This window comes from Coregonus clupeaformis, chromosome 15, assembly GCF_020615455.1.
Source record: "Coregonus clupeaformis isolate EN_2021a chromosome 15, ASM2061545v1, whole genome shotgun sequence".
Taxonomy (NCBI): domain Eukaryota; kingdom Metazoa; phylum Chordata; class Actinopteri; order Salmoniformes; family Salmonidae; genus Coregonus; species Coregonus clupeaformis.
The window spans coordinates 15990326-16015936 of record NC_059206.1 but is presented as its reverse complement, the minus strand read 5'-3'; the positions used below and the strand labels follow the sequence as shown (position 1 = coordinate 16015936).

Below are 25611 nucleotides of genomic sequence, written 5' to 3'. Positions count from 1 at the left end.
AGTCTTGGCCTGTGACATTTTTCTTCATTGGTAAAATCAGACCAATCCAACAACTTATTTTCATAGGCCAAAAGAGGGCAGCAAACATCTGTAGACTTTACAAACGTGAGTGAGGTATAGTCTGTGGGTCTTCAATCAAGCAGTGTACAAAACCTTTCTTATCATATGCATATGATAAAACCAAATAAGCTTTTCCATAACTTTTGAATAACACACTTAGATTGTTGCAGCTTCGTTAATCTATTGGCCAAGCCCAGCCTAAAAACTCAAGGCATATTTGATTGAACCTTTCTCCCAGTTACATCACAAACATACACTAGATTAACTGAAAACACAGAAAACCCTGAGGTGTAATTGGCTAACTCTGAATGGTTAGCTTCATGCTACACTAGACCTCAGGAGCTCTCATACAGGCTCCTGGGACTGTGGGGCTGAGTACCAACATAGAGGATTTCCAGGGATATCATGGTGTGTATCTGGTAGTGTGTATGTAGATTGAGTGTATGTGTACGTGTCTATAACATGGTAGTGGGTGTAGCTGTTCATTATTAGTATAGGACAGGGTTCTCCAACTCCAGTCCAGAAATGTTACTGTGTTCGCAGATTTTTGTTCTTACCCATCACTAATAGACCTGATTCCAAATAATCAACTAATTGTCTTCTTCATTTTTGGATTACTGCAGGGCTTGAGCAAAAGCCTGCATCCCCAGTATCTATCCAGGACTGGAGTTGGAGAACCCTGTCCAAATGAAAACTAAAACAATTTGTTGTAGTTGCAGACCTCGGTAAGTGTGTAGCTTATTACGAACTCTGTGATGATGATGATGATGATGATGATGATGATGATAGTGATGAAGATGGGTGATTTGAGGATGTGTATAGTGTAGCTTGGTGGTCTTACTGTTCAGGGCTGCTCTCCAGGCCCACGTTGCTGCGAGGTCTCTTGGCCACCAGAGGCCTGGGTGGACGGGCCTGTGGGAATATACAAAATTAAAATCACAAACAAACCATCAAACAACCTATTCCAATCGAGACAAATTACACTAACGGACACAGACACAAAAGACTTGTGCACATATGTTAGTCCATATGCATGTTCATATGTCAATACACATGCATAGACATTGGCGTGTGTGTCAATATCAGTTGACAGGTAAAATGTCATATTCACACAGAATATAGTGATCTTCTGTCTGACACCAAAGACATTCTGCAAAAACGTAGCGAACCCTAAACCCTAAAACTTGGATGGGGGAGGACCTGTCATAACAGAGCAACCCTACAGCTACCACCTGAGACCAGGTGGGGTCAGAGGAGGTCATGGGGTTCAGTGAGGGGTTAGAGGTCAAATGTAATCTGGTCTTTCCAGCTGCCCCCAGCCCTGAACCTAACCCAGAGGGTCAAACTCAGTGGGAGGGTGTAGGTAAGGGAAGAACTATAAGGCTAATTAGTGTGTTGGGGGGGAGCATCAGCTGGCCCTATAGAGGACTGCTCTCTTCATTAAGAGTCTGGGGAACAATAGCGAGGAAGGGAGAGAGGAGGGAGAAGAGAGGAAAGGAAGGGAGGGAGGGATGGGTGTGAAGAGTGAAAGGCTTGCTTAATTAATCCTGAGCAAGGGGGGGTCATGGAGGTGGGGTTGATGTGTGTGGTGTATGTGTGTGTGTGTGTGTGTGGGTGTGTGTGTGTGTGCGCGCGAATGCGATAGGGGGAGCTAGCTTGTTCGTCATTGCACCACGAATGATGACACCTTTTCTTAAGGTTCCTTAGAACGAGGAATGAGCACTCAATTGTGTATTGAATACTCACTACTCTTGCCATCCGTTGTGCCACAACTGTTGGGATAAATACGATCGTATACTTCACTGTGGATGCTCTGAGACTTACCTTTAAATGTTTCTTTCTATTGAAAACCCAGTAGAAAAAGACTTGGTGAAAAGCTCATATCGCTCCTTCATAGGAAGATGTAAACATGCGAATTAATCTCAGACAGAAAGATAGATATTAGAAAAAGACGCTGAAAATATGTATTTTAGGTTGAAAATACATTGTAAATATATATTTTTGGTTTAAAAGACATTGCAAAGATGTCTTTTGAACGCCTTTGCCACTGGATAGATATTACATTGACATTTTAGTCATTTAGCAGACGCTCTTATCCAGAGCGACTTACAGTTAGTGAGTGCATACTATTAGAGATTCATGCAGTGATAAAGGTGGCAGATTCTGTAGTTGATGAACCAGACATTGCCCCAAAGAGAAGTGTTCTTCAACCCTTCAACCCTGGGAAATCTAGATGGTGTGCAGGCTTTTGTTCCCGCCTGGCACTAACAAACCTATTCCTCAAATAGTCATCAAGCCCTTATATTTAATCTGTTATCGCTGGGATGGAACCAAAGCCTGTGGGACCTCAGGACCAGGCCTAGGATTGAAGGGCAATGTGAAGACATTACAGACGCTCCAGAGAAATCGCCCAGGCCAGTGGAACGCATTTACTGGGCTTGCGCCGTGAGGTTTAGTAACTGCTACAGAGATGCGCACCAGTGGTCAGTGGACACGGCCAACCCACCACACGCAGTAACGCAGGTGCGCACACACACAAACACACACGCGCCACACACACACACACACACACACACACACACACACACACACACACACACAGGTATATACATGCTTGGACACACATCCACACACATAGGAGGTAATGCAGGTATACGCACAGGCTCAAACAGAGAAGAAAGATCAGGTGAATGAATGGGAGTGGATTAGCTTCTCCAGTCAACGCGAGTTAGGAAAAGGAAAGGGGGATACCTAGTCAGTTGTACAACTGAATGCACTCAACCGAAATGTGTTTTCCGCGACTTAACCCAACCTCCTAATCGACACCCAAGCCATCGCACCCGGGTAGCAGTAGTTGTTGGGGTTAACTACCTGCTGAAGGGCAGAACGGGCAGAGTTTCCACCTTCCCGGCAGGGATTCGAATCAGCAACCTTCGCTACTGGGCCCAACGCTCTTAACCGAGGTACCCCGCTCAAGGTCACCCTGTAGTCTGAGAGCACAGCCTGATAGATGGGACATACTTGTGACGATACGACAGTATGCCTGTCGATGAGCAATTTACATACACACACACACACAAACACACTCCAAAACCACAAACTCAGGAGCCAAGGCCAGAGATGAGAGGCAGAGGGGTAGAGGCAGGTACTCACGGGTCACAGTTGCCGGATTGGAGCCTGGGAGGAGGGGGCCGAGGGGGAGGGGCTCTGGAGGGGCTGCACCAGAGACACCCAGGGGTCACACATAAATAGCAATGGAGGGACATGATAATGTACACACACAAACATTCTGTAATATGCATGCACATACACACACACGCACATACACACGCACACACACGACGCACACACACACACTACATTACATGTACATATTTGTTTCATCTTCAGATGGAGTCTCACACATTCCTTATTTAGTCTGCATCCCTGCCTGACAATGCACAACCACCCCACATGACTCACACAACCACCACCACCACCACACAACCCCACCACCACAACCACCACACAACCCCAACATGACCCCACACCACCACCACCACACAACCTCACACAACCACATCAGACAACCACCAAGCAACATCCACTCAATACCACGCACTCCACACCAACACAAAAACAGTTGTTGCTAGGCTTCCTCTAACAAAGTATCAGCTAACTAACACTGTATTCCCAGCATGGGTCGCAATGCTTTTTTACGTAACGTTGTCCTGACGGGTGTACAGTGCCTCCAAAAGTATTCATCCCCCTGGCGTTTTTCCTACTTTGTTGCATTACAACCTGTAATTGAAATTGATTTGTATTTGCATTTCATGTAATGGACATACACGAAATAGTCCAAATTGGTGAAGTGGAATGAAAAAATAACTTTGTTTCAAAAACAAACATAATAACAGAAAGGTGGTGCATCCATATGTATTCACCCCCTTTATGAAGCCCCTAACTAAGATCTGGTGCATCCAATTACCTTCAGAAGTCACACAATTAGTTAAATAAAGTCCACCTGTGTGCAAGTCTATGTCACATGATCTGTCACATGATCTGTCACATGATCTCAGTATGTATACACCTGTTTGAAAGGCCCCAGAGTTGCAACACCACTAAACCCACCAAGCAAGCGGCACCATGAAGACCAAGGCCTCCAAACAGGTCAGGGGACAAAGTTGTGAGAAGTACAGATCAGGGTTGTAAAAAATATCAGAAACTTTGAACACCATTAAATCCACTATTAAAAAAATGGAAAGAATATGGCACCACAACAAACCTGCCAAGACCTCCCAACAAAAACTCATGGGCCAGGCAGGGAGGGTGCATTAATCAGAGAGGCAACAAAATTGCTTAAAGAAAAAAATAAGCAAAACACGCCTGGTGTTCACCAAAAGCCATGTGGGAGACTCCCAAACATATGGTAGAAGGTACTCTGGTCAGATGAGACTAAAATTTAGCTTTTGGCCATCAAGGAAAACGCTATGTTGGCGCAAACCCAACACCTTCATCACCTCGAGAACACCATCCCACAGTGAAGCAAGGTGATGGCAGCATCAGCTGTGGGGATGTTTTTTCATCGGCAGGGACTGGGAAATCTCGCCGGAATTGAAGGAATGATGGATGGTGCTAAATACAGGGAAATTCTTTGAGGGAAACCTGTTTCAGCTCTTTCCAGAGATTTGAGACTGGGGCGGAGGTTCACCTTCCAGCAGGACAATGACCCTAACATACTGCCAAACAACCTTGAATTGTTTAAGGGGAAACATTTAAATGTCTTGAATTGCCTAGTCAAAGCCCATGACTCAGTCCAATTGAGAATCTGTGGTATGACTTAAAGATTGCTGTACACCACGGAACCCATCCAACTTGAAGGAGCTGGAGCAGTTTTGCTTTGAAGAATGGGCAAAAACCCAGAGTGTCTAGATGTGCTAAACTTATAGAGACATACCGCTAAGAGACTTGGCAGCCTTAATTGCTGCAAAAGGTGGCTCTACAAAGTATTGACTTTGGGGGTGAATAAGTTATGCACGCTCAAGTTTTCTGTTTTTTTTGTCTTATTTCTTGTTTGTTTCACCAGAAAAAATATTTTGCATCTTCAATGTGGTAGGGCATGTTGTGTAAATCAATGATACAAACAAAAATCAACTTTAATTCCAGGTTGTAAGGCAACAAAATAGGAAAAATGCCAAGGGGGGTGAATACTTTCGCAAGCCATTGTATGTATGTGTATATGTGTGTGTGTGTCAGAGAGAGAGGACGTGTGTGTCCTAATTATTCAGCGCTCTAATGAGAGGAAGAGAGATGGATGGATGGTGCTGGGAGCACCACCTCAAAAACGTTATCTTTCTCTCTTGGTATCACCCTCCTATCTCCCCCCTCTCTCTTCTCTTCTCCCCCCCTCTCTTTTCTCTCTTCATAGCAGCGGAGGAAGCACGAGGGCCACTGGGGGTTACCATAGCAACATAATGAACGGGGTCCTCTGTCAGCACAGTGTCACAGTCGTCACAGTGATGTGTCTTGGAGCCCCCTGTGGTCGTGGTGACACAACGTGGGTGACAGTGGTTGAGAAACTTTTAGGACCAGAGTGTCTTTTATCCCTCTCCTTTTTTATAGCTTTAACAGTACTTTAATAGTACTTGGAGTATGTCGACTAAGTATTTTTATTTTATTTTATGATCCAATGGTATTGTTATGTTTAGAAATGAGATCCAATGGTATTATTACATTTAGAAATGAGATCCAATTGTATTGTTATGTTTAGAAATGAGATGCAATGATATTATTAAGTTTAGAAATGAGATCCAATGGTATTATTACGTTTAGAAATGAGATCCAATTGTATTGTTATGTTTAGAAATGAGATCCAATGGTATTATTATGTTTAGATATTAGATCCAATGGAATTATTATGATTAGAAATAAGATCCAATGGTATTATTAGATTTAGAAATGAGTTCCAATAGTATTATTATGATTAGAAATTAGATCCAAAGGTATTATTATGTTTAGAAATGAGATCCAATGTTATTGTTATGTTTAGAAATGAGATCCAATTGTATTGTTATGTTTAGAAATGAGATCCAATGGTATTACTACATTTAGAAATGAGATCCAATGGTATTATTATGATTAGAAATTAGATCCAATGGTATCATTACATTTAGAAATGAGATCCAATGGTATTATTACATTTAGAAATGAGATACAATTGTATTGTTATGTTTAGAAATGAGATCCAATGTTATTATTACATTTAGAAATGAGATCCAATGGTATTATTATGTTTAGAAATGAGATCCAATGGTATTATTACATTTAGAAATAAGATCCAATTGCATTGTTATGTTTAGAAATGAGATCCAATTGTATTGTTATGTTTAGAAATGATATCCAATGGTATTATTATGTTTAGAAATGAGATCCAATGGTATTATTATGTTTAGAAATGAGATCCAATGGTATTATTACATTTACAATTGAGATTTAATGGTATTATTATGATTAGAAATGAGATCCAATGGTATTATTACATTTTGAAATGAGATCCAATGGTATTGTTATGTTTAGAAATGAGATCCAATGGTATTATTATGTTTAGAAATGAGATCCAATGGTATTATTATTATTAGAAATTAGATCCAATGGTATTATTTTGTTTAGAAATTAGATCCAATGGTATCATTATGATTAGAAATGAGATCCTATGGTATTATTACATTTAGAAATGAGATCCAATGGTATTGTTATGTTTAGAAATGAGATCCAATGGTATTATTACATTTAGCAATGAGATCCAATGGTATTATGTTTATAAATGATCCAATGGTATTATGTTTATAAATGAGATCCAATGGTATTATTATGTTTAGAAATGAGATCCAATGGTATTATTATGTTTAGAAATGAGATCCAATGGTATTTTTACATTTATAATTGAGATCCAATGGTATTATTATGATTAGAAATTAGATTCAATGGTATTATTACATTTTGAAATGAGATCCAATTGTATTGTTATATTTAGAAATGAGATCCAATTGTATTGTTATGTTTAGAAATGAGATCCAATGGTATTATTACATTTATAAATGAGATCCAATGGTATTATTATGTTTAGAAATGAGATCCAATGGTATTATTACATTTAGAAATGAGATCCAATGGTATTATTATGTTTAGAAAGGAGATCCAATGGTATTATTATGATTAGAAATTAGATCCAATGGTATTATTACATGATTAGAAATGAGATCCAATGGTATTATTATGTTTAGAAATGAGATCCAATGTTATTGTTATGTTTAGAAATGAGATCCAATTGTATTATTACGTTTAGAAATGAGATCCAAAGGTATTATTACATTTAGAATTGAGATCCAATGGTATTATTATGATTAGAAATTAGATTCAATGGTATTATTACATTTTGAAATGAGATCCAATAGTATTATTACATTTAGAAATGAGATCCAATTGTATTGTTATGTTTAGAAATGAGATCCAATGGTATTACTACATTTAGAAATGAGATCCAATGGTATTATTATGATTAGAAATGAGATCCAATGGTATCATTACATTTAGAAATGAGATCCAATGGTATTATTACATTTAGAATTGAGATCCAATGGTATTATTATGATTAGAAATTAGATTCAATGGTATTATTACATTTTGAAATGAGATCCAATAGTATTATTACATTTAGAAATTAGATCCAATTGTATTGTTATGTTTAGAATGGAGATCCAATGGTATTACTACATTTAGAAATGAGATCCAATGGTATTATTACATTTAGAAATGAGATCCAATTGTATTATTATGTTTAGAAATTAGATTCAATGGTATTATTACATTTTGAAATGAGATCCAATGGTATTATTACATTTAGAAATGAGATCCAATTGTATTGTTATGTTTAGAAATGAGATCCAATGGTATTATTACATTTAGAAATGAGATCCAATTGTATTGTTATGTTTAGAAATGAGATCCAATGGTATTATTATGATTAGAAATTAGATTCAATGGTATTATTACATTTTGAAATGAGATCCAATTGTATTATTACATTTAGAAATGAGATCCAATTGTATTGTTATGTTTAGAAATGAGATCCAATGGTATTACTACATTTAGAAATGAGATCCAATGGTATTATGATTAGAAATGAGATCCAATGGTATCATTACATTTAGAAATGAGATCCAATGGTATTATTACATTTAGAAATGAGATCCAATGGTATTATTATGTTTAGAAATTAGATCCAATGGTATTATTACATTTTGAAATGAGATCCAATGGTATTACTACATTTAGAAATGAGATCCAATTGTATTGTTATGTTTAGAAATGAGATCCAATGGTATTATTACATTTAGAAATGAGATCCAATGGTATTTTTACATTTATAATTGAGATCCAATGGTATTATTATGATTAGAAATTAGATTCAATGGTATTATTACATTTTGAAATGAGATCCAATGGTATTATTACATTTTGAAATGAGATCCAATTGTATTGTTATGTTTAGAAATGAGATCCAATGGTATTATTACATTTTGAAATGAGATCCAATGGTATTATTATGATTAGAAATGAGATCCAATGGTATTATTACATTTAGAAATGAGATCCAATGGTATTGTTATGTTTAGAAATGAGATCCAATGGTATGATGTTTAGAAATGAGATCCAATGGTATTATTATGTTTAGAAATGAGATCCAATGGTATTATTATGTTTAGAAATTAGATCCAATGGTATTGTTATGTTTAGAAATGAGATCCAATTGTATTGTTATGTTTAGAAATGAGATCCAATGGTATTACTACATTTAGAAATGAGATCCAATGGTATTATCACATTTAGAAATGAGATCCAATGGTATTATGTTTATAAATGAGATCCAATGGTATTATGTTTATAAATGAGATCCAATGGTATTATTATGTTTAGAAATGAGATCCAATGGTATTATTATGTTTAGAAATGAGATCCAATGGTATTTTTACATTTATAATTGAGATCCAATGGTATTATTATGATTAGAAATTAGATTCAATGGTATTATTACATTTTGAAATGAGATCCAATGGTATTATTACATTTAGAAATGAGATCCAATTGTATTGTTATGTTTAGAAATGAGATCCAATGGTATTATTACATTTAGAAATGAGATCCAATTCTATTGTTATGTTTAGAAAAGAGATCCAATGGTATTATTACATTTTGAAATGAGATCCAATGGTATTATTATGTTTAGAAAGGAGATCCAATGGTATTATTATGATTAGAAATTAGATCCAATGGTATTATTATGATTAGAAATGAGATGCAATGGTTTTATTATGTTTAGAAATGAGATCCAATGTTATTGTTATGTTTAGAAATGAGATCCAATTGTATTGTTATGTTTAGAAATGAGATCCAATGGTATTACTACATTTAGAAATGAGATCCAATGGTATTATTATGATTAGAAATTAGATCCAATGGTATCATTACATTTAGAAATGAGATCCAATGGTATTATTACATTTAGAAATGAGATACAATTGTATTGTTATGTTTAGAAATGAGATCCAATGGTATTATTACATTTAGAAATGAGATCCAATGGTATTATTATGTTTAGAAATGAGATCCAATGGTATTATTACGTTTTGAAATAAGATCCAATTGTATTGTTATGTTTAGAAATGAGATCCAATTGTATTGTTATGTTTAGAAATGAGATCCAATGGTATTATTACATTTATAAATGAGATCCAATGGTATTATTATGTTTAGAAATGAGATCCAATGGTATTATTATGTTTAGAAATGAGATCCAATGGTATTATTATGTTTAGAAATGAGATCCAATAGTATTGTTATGTTTAGAAATGAGATCCAATGGTATTATTACATTTAGAAATTAGATCCAATGGTATTATTATGTTTAGAAATGAGATCCAATGGTATTATGTTTAGAAATGAGATCCAATGGTATTATTACGTTTAGAAATGAGATCCAAAGGTATTATTACATTTAGAATTGAGATCCAATGGTATTATTATGATTAGAAATTAGATTCAATGGTATTATTACATTTTGAAATGAGATCCAATAGTATTATTACATTTAGAAATGAGATCCAATTGTATTGTTATGTTTAGAAATGAGATCCAATGGTATTACTACATTTAGAAATGAGATCCAATGGTATTATTATGATTAGAAATGAGATCCAATGGTATTATTACATTTTAAAATGAGATCCAATGGTATTGTTATGTTTAGAAATGAGATCCAATGGTATTTTTATGTTTAGAAATGATATCCAATGGTATTATTATGTTTAGAAATGAGATCCAATGGTATTATTATGTTTAGAAATGAGATCCAATGGTATTATTACATTTACAATTGAGATTTAATGGTATTATTATGATTAGAAATGAGATCCAATGGTATTATTACATTTTGAAATGAGATCCAATGGTATTGTTATGTTTAGAAATGAGATCCAATGGTATTATTATGTTTAGAAATGAGATCCAATGGTATTATTATTATTAGAAATGAGATCCAATGGTATTATTTTGTTTAGAAATTAGATCCAATGGTATCATTATGATTAGAAATGAGATCCAATGGTATTATTACATTTAGAAATGAGATCCAATGGTATTGTTATGTTTAGAAATGAGATCCAATGGTATTATCACATTTAGAAATGAGATCCAATGGTATTATGTTTATAAATGAGATCCAATGGTATTATGTTTATAAATGAGATCCAATGGTATTATTATGTTTAGAAATGAGATCCAATGGTATTATTATGTTTAGAAATGAGATCCAATGGTATTTTTACATTTATAATTGAGATCCAATGGTATTATTATGATTAGAAATTAGATTCAATGGTATTATTACATTTTGAAATGAGATCCAATGGTATTATTACATTTAGAAATGAGATCCAATTGTATTGTTATGTTTAGAAATGAGATCCAATGGTATTATTACATTTAGAAATGAGATCCAATTCTATTGTTATGTTTAGAAAAGAGATCCAATGGTATTATTACATTTTGAAATGAGATCCAATGGTATTATTATGTTTAGAAAGGAGATCCAATGGTATTATTATGATTAGAAATTAGATCCAATGGTATTATTATGATTAGAAATGAGATGCAATGGTTTTATTATGTTTAGAAATGAGATCCAATGTTATTGTTATGTTTAGAAATGAGATCCAATTGTATTGTTATGTTTAGAAATGAGATCCAATGGTATTACTACATTTAGAAATGAGATCCAATGGTATTATTATGATTAGAAATTAGATCCAATGGTATCATTACATTTAGAAATGAGATCCAATGGTATTATTACATTTAGAAATGAGATACAATTGTATTGTTATGTTTAGAAATGAGATCCAATGGTATTATTACATTTAGAAATGAGATCCAATGGTATTATTATGTTTAGAAATGAGATCCAATGGTATTATTACGTTTTGAAATAAGATCCAATTGTATTGTTATGTTTAGAAATGAGATCCAATTGTATTGTTATGTTTAGAAATGAGATCCAATGGTATTATTACATTTATAAATGAGATCCAATGGTATTATTATGTTTAGAAATGAGATCCAATGGTATTATTATGTTTAGAAATGAGATCCAATGGTATTATTATGTTTAGAAATGAGATCCAATAGTATTGTTATGTTTAGAAATGAGATCCAATGGTATTATTACATTTAGAAATTAGATCCAATGGTATTATTATGTTTAGAAATGAGATCCAATGGTATTATGTTTAGAAATGAGATCCAATGGTATTATTACGTTTAGAAATGAGATCCAAAGGTATTATTACATTTAGAATTGAGATCCAATGGTATTATTATGATTAGAAATTAGATTCAATGGTATTATTACATTTTGAAATGAGATCCAATAGTATTATTACATTTAGAAATGAGATCCAATTGTATTGTTATGTTTAGAAATGAGATCCAATGGTATTACTACATTTAGAAATGAGATCCAATGGTATTATTATGATTAGAAATGAGATCCAATGGTATTATTACATTTTGAAATGAGATCCAATGGTATTGTTATGTTTAGAAATGAGATCCAATGGTATTTTTATGTTTAGAAATGAGATCCAATGGTATTTTTATGTTTAGAAATGAGATCCAATGGTATTATTATGATTAGAAATGAGATCCAATGGTATTATGTTTAGAAATGAGATCCAATGTTATTGTTATGTTTAGAAATGAGATCCAATGGTATTATGTTTAGAAATGAGATCCAATGGTATTATTACATTTAGAAATGAGATACAATGGTATTATTACATTTAGAAATGAGATCCAATGGTATTATTACATTTTGAAATGAGATCCAATGGTATTGTTATGATTAGAAATGAGATTCAATGGTATTATTACATTTTCAAATGAGATCCAATTGTATTGTTATGTTTAGAAATGAGATCCAATGTTATTGTTATGTTTAGAAATGAGATCCAATGGTATTATTATGTTTAGAAATGAGATCCAATGGTATTATTATGATTAGAAATGAGATCCAATGGTACTATTACATTTAGAAATGAGATCCAATGGTATTATTACATTTTTAAATGAGATCCAATGGTATTGTTATGTTTAAAAGTGAGATCCAATGGTATTATTATGTTTAGAAATGAGATCCAATGGTATTATTATGATTAGAAATGAGATCCAATGGTATTATTACATTTTGAAATGAGATCCAATTGTATTATTACATTTTGAAATGAGATCCAATGGTATTGTTATGTTTAGAAATGAGATCCAATGGTATTATTATGTTTAGAAATGAGATCCAATGGTATTATTATGATTAGAAATGAGATCCAATGGTATTATTATGTTTAGAAATGAGATCCAATGTTATTGTTATGTTTAGAAATGAGATCCAATGTTATTGTTATGTTTAGAAATGAGATCCAATGGTATTATGATTAGAAATGAGATCCAATGGTATTATTACATTTTGAAATGAGATCCAATGGTATTATTACATTTTGAAATTAGATCCAATGGTATTGTTATGTTTAGAAATGAGATCCAATGGTATTATTATGTTTAGAAATGAGATACAATGGTATTATTATGATTAGAAATGAGATCCAATGGTATTATTACATTTAGAAATGAGATCCAATGGTATTGTTATGTTTAGAAATGTCCATTTGATTTGATACTAGATAAACTGAACACACGTGCAAAGCAGATAGGAAAAGGAGGAACAAATGAAGAAAAGGATGGATGGATCAGAGATAGTGAAGACTCAGAGACATGCATGACAGAGCACTGAACCAACATGACAAATGACAAGGAATGAGTGCAACAAAAGAGATGTAGCGATAGAGACAGAATGACAAGGACTGAGAGATAGCGATTGTGATAAAATGATAGAACTGACAGCACAGTAGCATTATGAGGACAGTCACACTGTGTTAATCAGATATTTATTTATATTATATATTTCTTTGTGTAATGATGACTCTAAATAGGGAAGACTGGGGGATACTCTTCTTTAAACAACTGTTATAGACAACTATTCTATAGATAACTGTTCTATAGACAACTGACTATGGGACAGTAGTGTTTTGTTAGGAGCATATATGGCATTCCTAAATCTAGCAGCATTAAAACAGTCAGTCCAACAGATTGGAGTGATTGGACAGTTGAAGATATGAGAGGTTTTATACGCTGCTTATGGTTTTGCAGACTTACAGTGTAGAAGGCATTAACACACACACACACACACACTCAGAGAAACACAGACACAGATAGACAGACAGACAGACAGACATCCTCATTGACCTCACAAATTCCCCCCCCCCTCCTGTCCCTCTCACCCACCTGCCCAAAGTGCACAGTGATGGGCCGCCGTTCGTCCCAGGTGCGGGCGCTGCCGTCCTTTCCATCTGCGGAGGTAGGCGACTCGGCAGTAGTGCCCTCCTCCCCGGTTCCCGTTCCTGTGCCACCAGTGCCTGCTGTCGAGGAGTAGCCGTTCTCTGCTAGCTCCTGGAGAGGGGTACAAGAAGACGGAGGAGGTTGGCGTGGATGGAGGGGGTAGTGGAGGTGATGGTCTCCATGCAGGGAGAGGGGGAGTGGGAGGTCGAGGGAGGAGGCCCTACAGGGCTATAGTTGGGGGTTGGAGAGGTGAAGTCACCAGAGGGTCAGGTTGGAGTGGTGAGAGGTCACCAGAGAGTCAGGTTGGAGAGGTGAGAGGTCAACAGAGGGTCAGGTTGGAGAGGTGAGAGGTCAACAGAGGGTCAGGTTGGAGAGGTGAGAGGTCAACAGAGGGTCAGGTTGGAGAGGTGAGAGGTCACCAGAGAGTCAGGTTGGAGAGGTGAGAGGTCAACAGAGGGTCAGGTTGGAGAGGTGAGAGGTCAACAGAGGGTCCGGTTGGAGAGGTGAGAGGTCAACAGAGGGTCAGGTTGGAGAGGTGAACACACAGCGGAGGCAAGAGTGAGTGACAGCCAGGTATGGGAGAGGAAAAACCGTCAGTGAGTGAATTCTGTCGCCCAATGAGTGGCAGCGCATGTGTGTGTGTGTGTGTGTGTTTGCATACATGTCTGCATGTGCACGTGTGTGTGTGTGTCAGTTGTGTTCTGTGAAGTTGTTCTTCAGCCGGTGCTTTGGACCAAAGACAAATGTCAATTTATACAATTTATAGGTACCTTTTGTTTTAGCCGGCTCTTGACCTCCTTTATCCCCATCCTGGCATGATCTTTAGCCTTTGGAGGGAAAACACACAAGGGGTTATTTAGCAGATGTTGTTTCTGATGTCTGTAAGTCAGGAGTCATCTTCCATTCTACCTTTAAAGGGGCACTCAGCAGTTGCTATATCAATTTTTGGACTTATAAATTCATGACATACAGTGCATTCGGAAAGTATTCAGAACCCTTGAGTTTTTCCACACTTTGTTACATTACAGCCTTATTCTAAAATTGATTAAATCGTCATCCCCCCCTCATAAATTTACACACAATACCCCATAATGACAAAGCAAAAACAGGTTTGTATAAATTTAAATTTAAAATAAAAAATTGAAATATAACATTTACATAAGTATTCAGACCCTTTACTCAGTCCTTTGTTGAAGCAACTTTGGCAGTGATTATAGCCTCGAGTCTTCTTGGGTATGACGCTACAAGCTTGGCACACCTGTATTTGCGGAGTTTCTCCTATTCTTCTCTAAAGATCTAGTTCAAGTCCGGGGTCTGGGGTCTGGCTCGGCCACTCAAGGACATTCAGAGACTTGCCCCGAAGCCACTCCTGCGTTGTCTTGGCTGTGTGCTTAGGGTCGTTGTCCTGTTGGAAGGTGAACCTTCGCCCCAGTCTGAGGTCCTGAGCGCTCTGCAGCAGGTTGCATCACCTTTCCCTCGATCCTGACTGGTCTCCCAGTCCCTGCCGCTGAAAAACATCCCCACAGCATGATGCTGCCACCAGCATGCTTCATCGTAGGGTTGGTGCCAGGTTTCCTACAGACATGACGCTTGGCATTTAGGCCAAAGAGTTCAATCTTGGTTTCATCAGACCAGAGAATCTTGTTTCTTATGGTCTGAGAGTCCTTTAGGTGCCTTTTGGCAAACTCCAAGTGGGCTGTCATGTGCCTTTTACTGAGGAGTGGCTTCCGTCTGGCCACTCTACCATAAAGTCCTGATTGGTGGAGTGCTGCAGAGATGGTTGTCCTTCTGGAAGGTTCTCTTATCTCCACAGAGGAACTCTGGAGCTCTGTCAGAGTGGCCATCGGGTTCTTAGTCACCACCCTGACCAAGGCCCTTCTCCCCCGATTGCTCAGTTTGGCTGGGCGGCCAGCTCTAGGAAGAGTCTTGATGGTTCCAAACTTCTTCAATTTAAGAATGATGGAGGCCACTGTGTTTTTAGGGACCTTCAATGCTGCAGACATTTTTTGGTACCCTTCCCCAGATCTGTGCCTCGACACAATCTTGTCTCGGAGCTCTACGGACATTTCCTTCGACCTCATGGCTTGGTTTTTGCTATGACATGCACTGCAGACTGTGGGACCTTATATAGACAGGTGTGTGCCTTTCCAAATCATGTCCAATCAATTGAATTTACCACAGGTGGACTCCAATCAAGTTGTACAAACATCTCAAGGATGATTAATGGAAAACAGGATGCACCTGAGCTCAATTTCGAGTCTCATAGCAAAGGGTCTGAATACTTACGTAAATAAGGTATTTCTGGTTTTTATGTTGAATAAATTAGCAAAAAATTCTAAAAACCTGTTTTTGATTTGTCATTATGGGGTATTGTGTGTAGATTGATGAGGACAAAAAATAATTGTATCAATTTTAGAATAAAGCTGTAACGTAACAAAACGTGGAAAAGGGGAAGGGGTCTGAATAGTTTCCGAATGCACTGTATATACACTCACCGGACAGTTTATTAGGTACACCATACCAGGCGGTGATGCAACCGGTCAGGATGCTCTCGATGGTGCAGCTGCAGAACTTTTTGAGGATCTGGGGACCCATGCCAAATCTTTTCAGTCTCCTGAGGGGGAAAAGGTGTTGTCGTGCCCTCGTCACGATTGTCTTGGTGTATTTGGACCATGATAGTTCGTGGGTGATAAGGAACTTGAAACTCTCGACCCACTCCACTACAGCCACGTCGATGTTAATGGGGGCCTGTTCGGCCAGCCTTTTCCTGTAGTCCACGATCAGCTCCTTTCTCTTGCGCACATTGAGGGATAAGCAGCATAAATCCATGAACCTATCCTGCCTGGTGTCAATGGTACAGGCTGGTGGAGGTGTAATGATGTGGGGAAGGTATTCCAGGCACATTAGGTCCCTTGATACCAATTGAGCAACGAACGTTTCCGACACCTTGAAGAATCCATTCCCCGAAGAATGTAGGCTGTTCTGGAGGCAAAGGGGGGTCCGACCCGGTACTATATGGGTGTACCTAATAATCTAGCCGGTGAGTGTATATACCCATTGATTCTTGAAGAAAATAACTTATAAATGCCTCATGAGCTTAGTTCAACTCTTGCACTCCATCAGAACCCAATATATAAGCTTATTTTACCCCACTGTTTGTAAACAATGTAATTGTAAACAAACCCTGTATAGCTTCAAAATATGGTTAAAACTATAATTTTTATATCATGGATGGTCAGTCCTTGCATCCAGAGTCGTCTATGAATTTGAGAGTGGTTACATTTCTCCAGCCACATCCCTAAGCTGTTTACCAAAACCAATTTGCTATTGTTTGAACTGCAGATTTCCCCTTTAAAGTGGCATCAATATGGTGACAGTTAACAGTGAAACATTTTGGGAGTGTTATGGTGTAATAGTCATGATAGAGGGACTTACAAATTTATAGACTGTTTTCATGGCCGGATTAGCCTTGGTCCTCACTGTGTTAAAGATAGCACCGCCCCCTTTCTGTTGGAGACAAAACCATTGCACAGCTGACAATTACATGGCAACAGTCATAGAAATGTTGGCATTGTTTTCTGACATAAAAAAATGGCACTAAACTTTCTCTCTTAGCATGCGAGAAATCAACAGTTTATTTACTAAATGTGACTGTGTTAAATATGGGCACTTTTATCGGTTGAAATGTAGGACCTACCTTTACTGTGAATAGCCACTGGTGGTAGTTCTTGTCACTGCCTGTGGAGTTAACAGAGGTGAGGTCACAGGGGTGAAAGGTCAACGTCTTAACACAGTGGACATTCTATAGAGCAGTGGTTCCCAAACTGTGGGTCGGGACTGTTTTTTTCACTGCTCAACCCTTATGGTGGGTTACGACTCAACAGACACCTCAATTGGTTGGTCACAAAGCAAAATGTTTGGGAACCCCCTCCCATTACTAACGTCTATAGCAGTGGAGGAGTCAATGGTCCTAACCCAAGTCCCATTACTAACCTGTATAGCAGTGGAGGTGTCAATGGTCCTAACCCAAGTCCCATTACTAACGTCTATAGCAGTGGAGGTGTCAATGGTCCTAACCCAAGTTCCATTAGTAACGTCTATAGCAGTGGAGGTGTCAATGGTCCTAACCCAAGTCCCATTACTAACCTGTATAGCAGTGGAGGAGTCAATGGTCCTAACCCAAGTCCCATTACTAACGTCTATAGCAGTGGAGGAGTCAATGGTCCTAACCCAAGTCCCATTACTAACGTCTATAGCAGTGGAGGTGTCAAAGGTCCTAACCCAAGTCCCATTACTAACCTGTACAGCAGTGGAGGTGTCAATGGTCCTAACCCAAGTCCCATTACTAACGTCTCTAGCAGTGGAGGAGTCAATGGTCCTAACCCAAGTCCCATTACTAACCTGTATAGCAGTGGAGGTGTCAATGGTCCTAACCCAAGTCCCATTACTAACCTGTATAGCAGTGGAGGTGTCAATGGTCCTAACCCAAGTCCCATTACTAACGTCTATAGCAGTGGAGGTGTCAATGGTCCTAACCCAAGTCCCATTACTAACGTCTATAGCAGTGGAGGAGTCAATGGTCCTAACCCAAGTCCCATTACTAACCTGTATAGCAGTGGAGGTGTCAATGGTCCTAACCCATGTCCCATTACTAACGTCTATAGCAGTGGAGGAGTCAATGGTCCTAACCCAAGTTCCATTACTAACGTCTATAGCAGTGGAGGTGTCAATGGTCCTAACCCAAGTCCCATTACTAACGTCTATAGCAGTGGAGGAGTCAATGGTCCTAACCCAAGTCCCATTACTAACCTGTATAGCAGTGGAGGAGTCAATGATCCTAACCCAAGTCCCATTATTAACCTGTATAGCAGTGGAGGTGTCAAAGGTCCTAACCCAAGTCCCATTACTAACCTGTACAGCAGTGGAGGTGTCAATGGTCCTAACCCAAGTCCCATTACTAACGTCTCTAGCAGTGGAGGAGTCAATGGTCCTAACCCAAGTCCCATTACTAACCTGTATAGCAGTGGAGGTGTCAATGGTCCTAACCCAAGTCCCATTACTAACCTGTATAGCAGTGGAGGTGTCAATGGTCCTAACCCAAGTCCCATTACTAACGTCTATAGCAGTGGAGGTGTCAATGGTCCTAACCCAAGTCCCATTACTAACGTCTATAGCAGTGGAGGAGTCAATGGTCCTAACCCAAGTCCCATTACTAACCTGTATAGCAGTGGAGGTGTCAATGGTCCTAACCCATGTCCCATTACTAACGTCTATAGCAGTGGAGGAGTCAATGGTCCTAACCCAAGTTCCATTACTAACGTCTATAGCAGTGGAGGTGTCAATGGTCCTAACCCAAGTCCCATTACTAACGTCTATAGCAGTGGAGGAGTCAATGGTCCTAACCCAAGTCCCATTACTAACCTGTATAGCAGTGGAGGAGTCAATGATCCTAACCCAAGTCCCATTATTAACCTGTATAGCAGTGGAGGTGTCAAAGGTCCTAACCCAAGTCCCATTACTAACCTGTATAGCAGTGGAGGAGTCAATGGTCCTAACCCAAGTCCCATTACTAACGTCTATAGCAGTGGAGGAGTCAATGGTCCTAACCCAAGTCCCATTACTAACCTGTATAGCAGTGGAGGTGTCAATGGTCCTAACCCATGTCCCATTACTAACGTCTATAGCAGTGGAGGAGTCAATGGTCCTAACCCAAGTCCCATTACTAACCTGTATAGCAGTAGGCTTGAAATGTCTGCCGGTCCCCAACCAAAGATCAAGTCAGGTGCTTTGAGACCTAGTAAAAATGTTTGATATGATTGTATTCGCACCTGCATACTCTCCCATGTTGATCTCATCCTCGAAAATATCACTGAAGCCCTCACCAGCGTTCAGCAGGTCCAAGCGGCCATCGATGAACTACAGAAATAGAGAAAGGTTTATTCCAATGATAAATGGGGTGCCTGTTATGTGTGTGTGTGTGTGTGTGTGTGTGTGTGTACCTGTTTGAAGAGCTGTAGCTGGATGGCGTTCTGCAGGAACTGTCTCATGGCACTGGAGCGGTGGGTCACGAAGACCTCCTCGCTGAACGTGATTGGCTCTCCCTGATGGTACAAAAAACTTGGACCAATCAGCAGGAAGTAGATCTAGTGACATTACTAAAGTGCGCGTTTGACATTACAACATTGAGTTTCTCTTCCAACCCACGACTATGAAGTGATCTTTATTTTTTATATATACACAAGTTTAAAGAACAACAAATATCAAATAGGATGAATTGAAAACAAAACTACAGTAAATGAAATAAAGATAGTGTCCTTTATTTGGAGGTAGAGAATGAAAACGTATTTTCACCTCTAGATGGCAGTGCTGCGTAAGACACCAGACAGCAGGAGAGGAACTAGACATACTATATTAGTGTAATGTTCCCTGTGTCCAACATTGAGTCTGTCTGTCTGTCTGTCTGTCTGTCTGTGTGTCTCTTAGGTGTGTATTACAGTTTGTTTGTGCGGATACACCTTCAGCTCCATTCAACCCCTCCCATCTATCTCTTAACACCATCCATTTTGGATTTCTACTTGCCATATATTTCTCAACTGTACTGTGATGTTTCACAAAAGTTCTGAACCCTTCTATTCTCATTGTTTCTACAGATTGTAAATTGAAAATAAACATTTTTGCTAAAAGTATGAATATATTATTGATCGATTGACTATGACTTTTCAGATCACCCAGTAGTGCTATCTGCAGGGTTAGCTCCATGTAAATATTGTGATTGTGCATTATCTTTAGTTGGCTAGCTAGCAGAGGAGAAGTAGCGAGCCTGCATAGCTAATTGCCAATGATTTGTTTAGCATAGCAACCATTTCAAATAGAATGAATAGAATGAGCGACCAGTCTGTTTGGCTAGCAACTTCAGAATCTCAGAACTAACAATGGGCTTTTCCCTGGACTATATCATCTGGTGGAAGGATGAAATAAAACACATTTACTCATTAAAATAAAATGTAATTAAAAAAGTTTGTTCATCTTTTTTTAATATGTTGGCAACAGTTTTATAAAAGCATAAGGCAGTCGAACTGGGGAATTATCGTATACAACTCCCTCCTAAGGGCTGTTTCCCTTCGCTCTGAGTCGGGCCTAAGAATAGCCCTTACTTAGTCAGGTGTTTTTCACACCATAATCCCCAGGTTCTCATGCCTTATTGCTTAAGTAAAACTGTGCTGTATAGGTACGTTACAAGGAGTATACTGTACATGCTTATAAGCTCGTTTTTTTCTCTCGACATCTCTACCCCTCTTTCTCCCTGTCTACTTCCCCATGTCTCTCTCTTTCTCCCTCTCTCTCTCCATCAGCAGTCCGAGGCTCATCCTGTTAATTAGCTGTCAGTGTGGGGGGCTGATAGCAGCTTAGCACTGTCCGATCGCATCACGCTATACACACGCGTGCGTGCAAACACACACAAACACACACACAGAGACGCACACATCTAGCATGCTCTCACTCTCACCCACACACACACACACACACACGCACAAAGACACATACACACCTAGCACTGCTCTCACACCTACCAGTTCTCACAGTCTCAAGTCAGAATTAGACGTTCATCCATGTTTCTCAAACGTTACATTTCTAAGTTGTTCCAAACTGCAAATTTAAGGTTAAGCTTAAGCTTAGGCATTAACTCGGAATGGTAAGGTAAGGGTTAAGGATTGGGATAGGCTTAAAACAAAACATAAAAAAAAAAAAAAACGTTCTATCGCTGGATTCAAACTTGCAACTTTTGGAATCAGAGGCAGATGCTTACGCCCATCCGCCATCCCCGTCCGCACACACAGACATTCAGCCATCCTCAACTATGTCTCTAAACTGTAAACTAGAGGAAAGCATGACTTGTCGCCCTGTGAGGGGAGCGTTTACCAGGGCCTGAGAGGAGCATATTCCCCAAACATGCTTAGATGACGCCTTAGGGTTAGACACGGCGGTACTGAGCATTAGGTGACACACACAGATAAACACACACACACACACACACACACACACACACACACACAGAGTGTGACATGGTCATCCAGCGGGCCGCCCTACATATGCCCTGTAACAGACAGTACACACACACGTTTCAGCCCAGGTAAAAGCTAAAAGCTGGATCCTTAATGTACCCTCATTATTCAAATGAGAGGGTAACCTGCGTGCAACCATTTTGTCCATATTAACTGTGTGTGTGTGTGTGTGTGAGACCACCTGGCCAGCAGGTCATTAGCACATTAAAAGGGCTGCCTGCCGTCCTCTAATGGTTCTGTGGAGATCACATCATTACTGTAGAGATGAGAGGTCTGGACCCCCGGACAGACGGGAGGAAAAGAGGGATACACACGCCAGTGATGCCATCCCTCATTAGCACTGTCAAACTTCAGACTTGATTTTCCCTAACGAAAAATGTTCACTATATATACAAAAGTATGTGGACACCCCTTCAAATGAGTGGATTTGGATATTTCAGCCACACCCGTTGCTGACAGGTGTATAAAATCAAGCACACATCCATGCAATCTCCATAGACAACCATTGGCAGTAGAATGGCCTTACTGAAGACCTCAGTGACTTTCAACATGGCACCGTCATAGGATGCCACCTTTCCAACAAGTCAGTTCATCAAATTTCTGCCGTGTTAGAGCTGCCCCGGTCAACTGTAAGTGCTGTTATTGTGAAGTGGAAATGTCTAGGAGCAACAAAGGCCCAGCCGTGAAGTGGTCGGCCACACAAGCTCACAGAATGGGACCGCCGAGTGCTGAAGCACGTAGCGTGTAAATCGTCTGTCCTCGGTTGCAACACTCACTACCGAGTTCCAAACTGCCTCTGGAAGCAACATCAGCACAATAACTGTTTGTCGGGAGCTTCATGAAATGCGTTTCCATGGCCGAGCAGCCACACACAAGCCTAAGATCACCATGTGCAATGCCAAGCGTCGGCTGGAGTGGTGTAAAGCTCACCGCCATTGGACTCTGGAGCAGTGGTAAAAGTGTTCTCTGGAGTGATGAATCACGCTTCATCATCTGGGTTTGGCGGATTCCTGGAGAACGCCACCTGCCCCAACGCATGTGCCAACTGTAAAGTTTGGTGGAGGAGGAATAATGATCTGGGGCTGTTGTTTATGTTTGGGGCTAGGCCCCTTAGTTCCAGTGAAGGGAAATCTTAACGCTACAGCATACAATGACATTCTAAACGATTCTGTGCTTCTCACTTTGTGGCAACAGTTTGTGGCAACAGTTTCCTGTTTCAGCATGACAATGCCCCTGTGCACAAGGTCCATACAGAAATGGTGTGTCGAGATTGGGGTGGAAGAACTTGACTGGCCTGCACAGAGCCCTGACCTCAACCCCATCGAATACCTTTGGGATGAAGGGGAGGAGACAGGTTAATCTAAGATTTTTAAGACATGGATTGTGTAAGTGTACCATTCAGAGGGTGAATGAGCAAGACTAAAGATTTAAGTGCCTTTGAATGGCATATGGTAGTAGGTGCCAGGCGGTTTGAGTGTGTCAAGAACTGCAACACTGCTGGGTTTTTCACACTGAACCGTTTCCCATTCTCAAGAATGGTCCACCACCCAAAGGACATCCAGCCAACTTGACACAACTGTGGGAAGTATTGGAGTCAACATGGGCCAGCATCCCATGCCCTGACGAATTGAGGCTGTTCTGAGGGCAAAAGGGAAGGGGGGGGTGCAACTCATTATTAGGAAGGTGGTCTTAATGTTTTGCACACTCAGTGTAAACACACAGGGAAAGCAATAAGTGGGCAAACACACACCACAATTCATTCAAGACACAATTGGACGTAGCGCCCCAATCTGCTCTTAGTGACAATGTGTTTCTCCGGGCCTGTATGCTTGTTTAATAATAATAATAATAATAATATGCCATTTAGCAGACGCTTTTATCCAAAGCGACTTACAGTCATGCGTGCATACATTTTTGTGTATGGGTGGTCCCGGGGATCGAACCCACTACCTTGGCGTTACAAGCGCCGTGCTTTACCAGCTGAGCTACAGAGGACCACGTTTAATGTGTGTGTGTGTCTGTGTGCATGTGTGTGTGTGTGTGACCATTAATGTGTGTTTGTCTCTGTATGGTTGAGTGTCTGTCTGGGGTGTTCTTGTATCTTGTCCTGTCTTGATGTTGTGTATCCAAGCATAGCTAAGAGGCCCATTGCCAAAGAACAGCGCACACACGTCCCTTCCTATCCCCACTGTCCATACTGCTGCACATCACATTCCCTCTGGATCAAACTAATTGGTTCTGCAGTTCAGACTTAATGACAACTAGCGCCGAGCATGAGACAGACAGAGAGCGAGAGAGAGAGCGAGAGAGAGGTAGAGAGAGAGATAGATAGAGAAAAAGAGGGAGAGAGAGAGGAAGAGAGAGAGAGATAGATAAAGAGAGGGAGAGAGGGAGGCAGTGAGAGAAGGGAGAGAAGAGGTGCAGAGAGAGCGAGAGAGAGAAGGGAAGAAAGCAAGAAAGTTCCCAAGATTGGGTCTAGAATCTTTTATGGCGTTACAATTGTTTTAAATAAAAGCTCTAGCCAACCCCTTGCGCCCCTACTACCATGCTGCTGCCCTGCTCTCAGACTGAAAGGATACAATGGTGTGACAATACACTATCAAGTGACATTGTGAAACAGGGATTGGTTTTGTGTTTGCTTGGCTTACTGCCGTATGAATCCCACCTTCATGGTAACGTTGAGAGTAGGATCTCCTTTATAGTGGCCCGGGTCATTTCTATGATTCCTTTTGGGTCCTGACTAGAAATACACCATCTATTAGGTGGGTCACAAGAAATGTCGGTAACAGAATGGGCCACAAGACACATAGAAAAAAACTCCCTAGCGTCTCCTAGACAGAAGAGGCCTTGGTTCAGCCATAGTACAGGTTAGGGGGTTAGGGGTTTGGGTTAGCCACAGGGTAGTGACAGCTTGGAGGTGGAAGGAAGGCGTCAGCTCCCTACACATATGTAGTGCAGGGGCACCAGCTGGGCCATTGTTAGGACGTGTGTCCCCTTTCTGTCTCCCCTGGTGGGTGGACCGGTACCCCGCGTAGGGGGGCTATTCTGTCCTCCAGACCCCCTATACACTGGGGGGTTACGGGGATCTGCATCACTAATGCTATTATTCACACAGTGGGCAGACACAGACACACACACACACACACACACACACACACACACCCCTGCTGTCCTAGCGCGTGGAGGTCCTTGATTGACACCTCTATTTGTTTTATTCATATTGCCCCTGTCTAAAATATGTAAATGTCCGGGAGAGATGATTTTAAAATAGACGCATTGGGCTGGGAGACGCGAGGATCAGACTTTTTTGACGACATATGGCGGAATAGTAGAATAATTAGCGGTCCGGCACCGACCACGCCTGGTGTTGATGCAGGTACAGAGAAGACCGAGCGTTAGCTGGCTGTTCCCCTTCAAACACATAGTCAGATACAAACCTGTCATCATATACCATTACCATGGAGATATAGAGGAGATGCCAGGAAAGAAAGACACCTCGCTCCGT

General features: G+C 39.6%; 1 protein-coding gene across 4 annotated transcripts in view; it reads right to left on the bottom strand.

The window, feature by feature from the left end:
• LOC121582028 (DENN domain-containing protein 1A) overlaps positions 1-25611 on the bottom strand; it is a 168440-nt gene that overhangs the window by 9096 nt on the left and 133733 nt on the right. For all 4 annotated transcript variants that reach the window (XM_041897530.2, XM_041897533.2, XM_045225006.1 and 1 more), the window contains 7 exons: positions 20043-20144; positions 19872-19959; positions 17741-17781; positions 17479-17550; positions 14814-14870; positions 13990-14154; positions 902-972 (listed from right to left, as the gene is read on the bottom strand). In XM_041897530.2, the coding sequence (XP_041753464.1) occupies positions 902-972; positions 13990-14154; positions 14814-14870; positions 17479-17550; positions 17741-17781; positions 19872-19959; positions 20043-20144 (596 nt within the window). The remainder of the gene's footprint in view (positions 1-901; positions 973-13989; positions 14155-14813; positions 14871-17478; positions 17551-17740; positions 17782-19871; positions 19960-20042; positions 20145-25611) is intronic.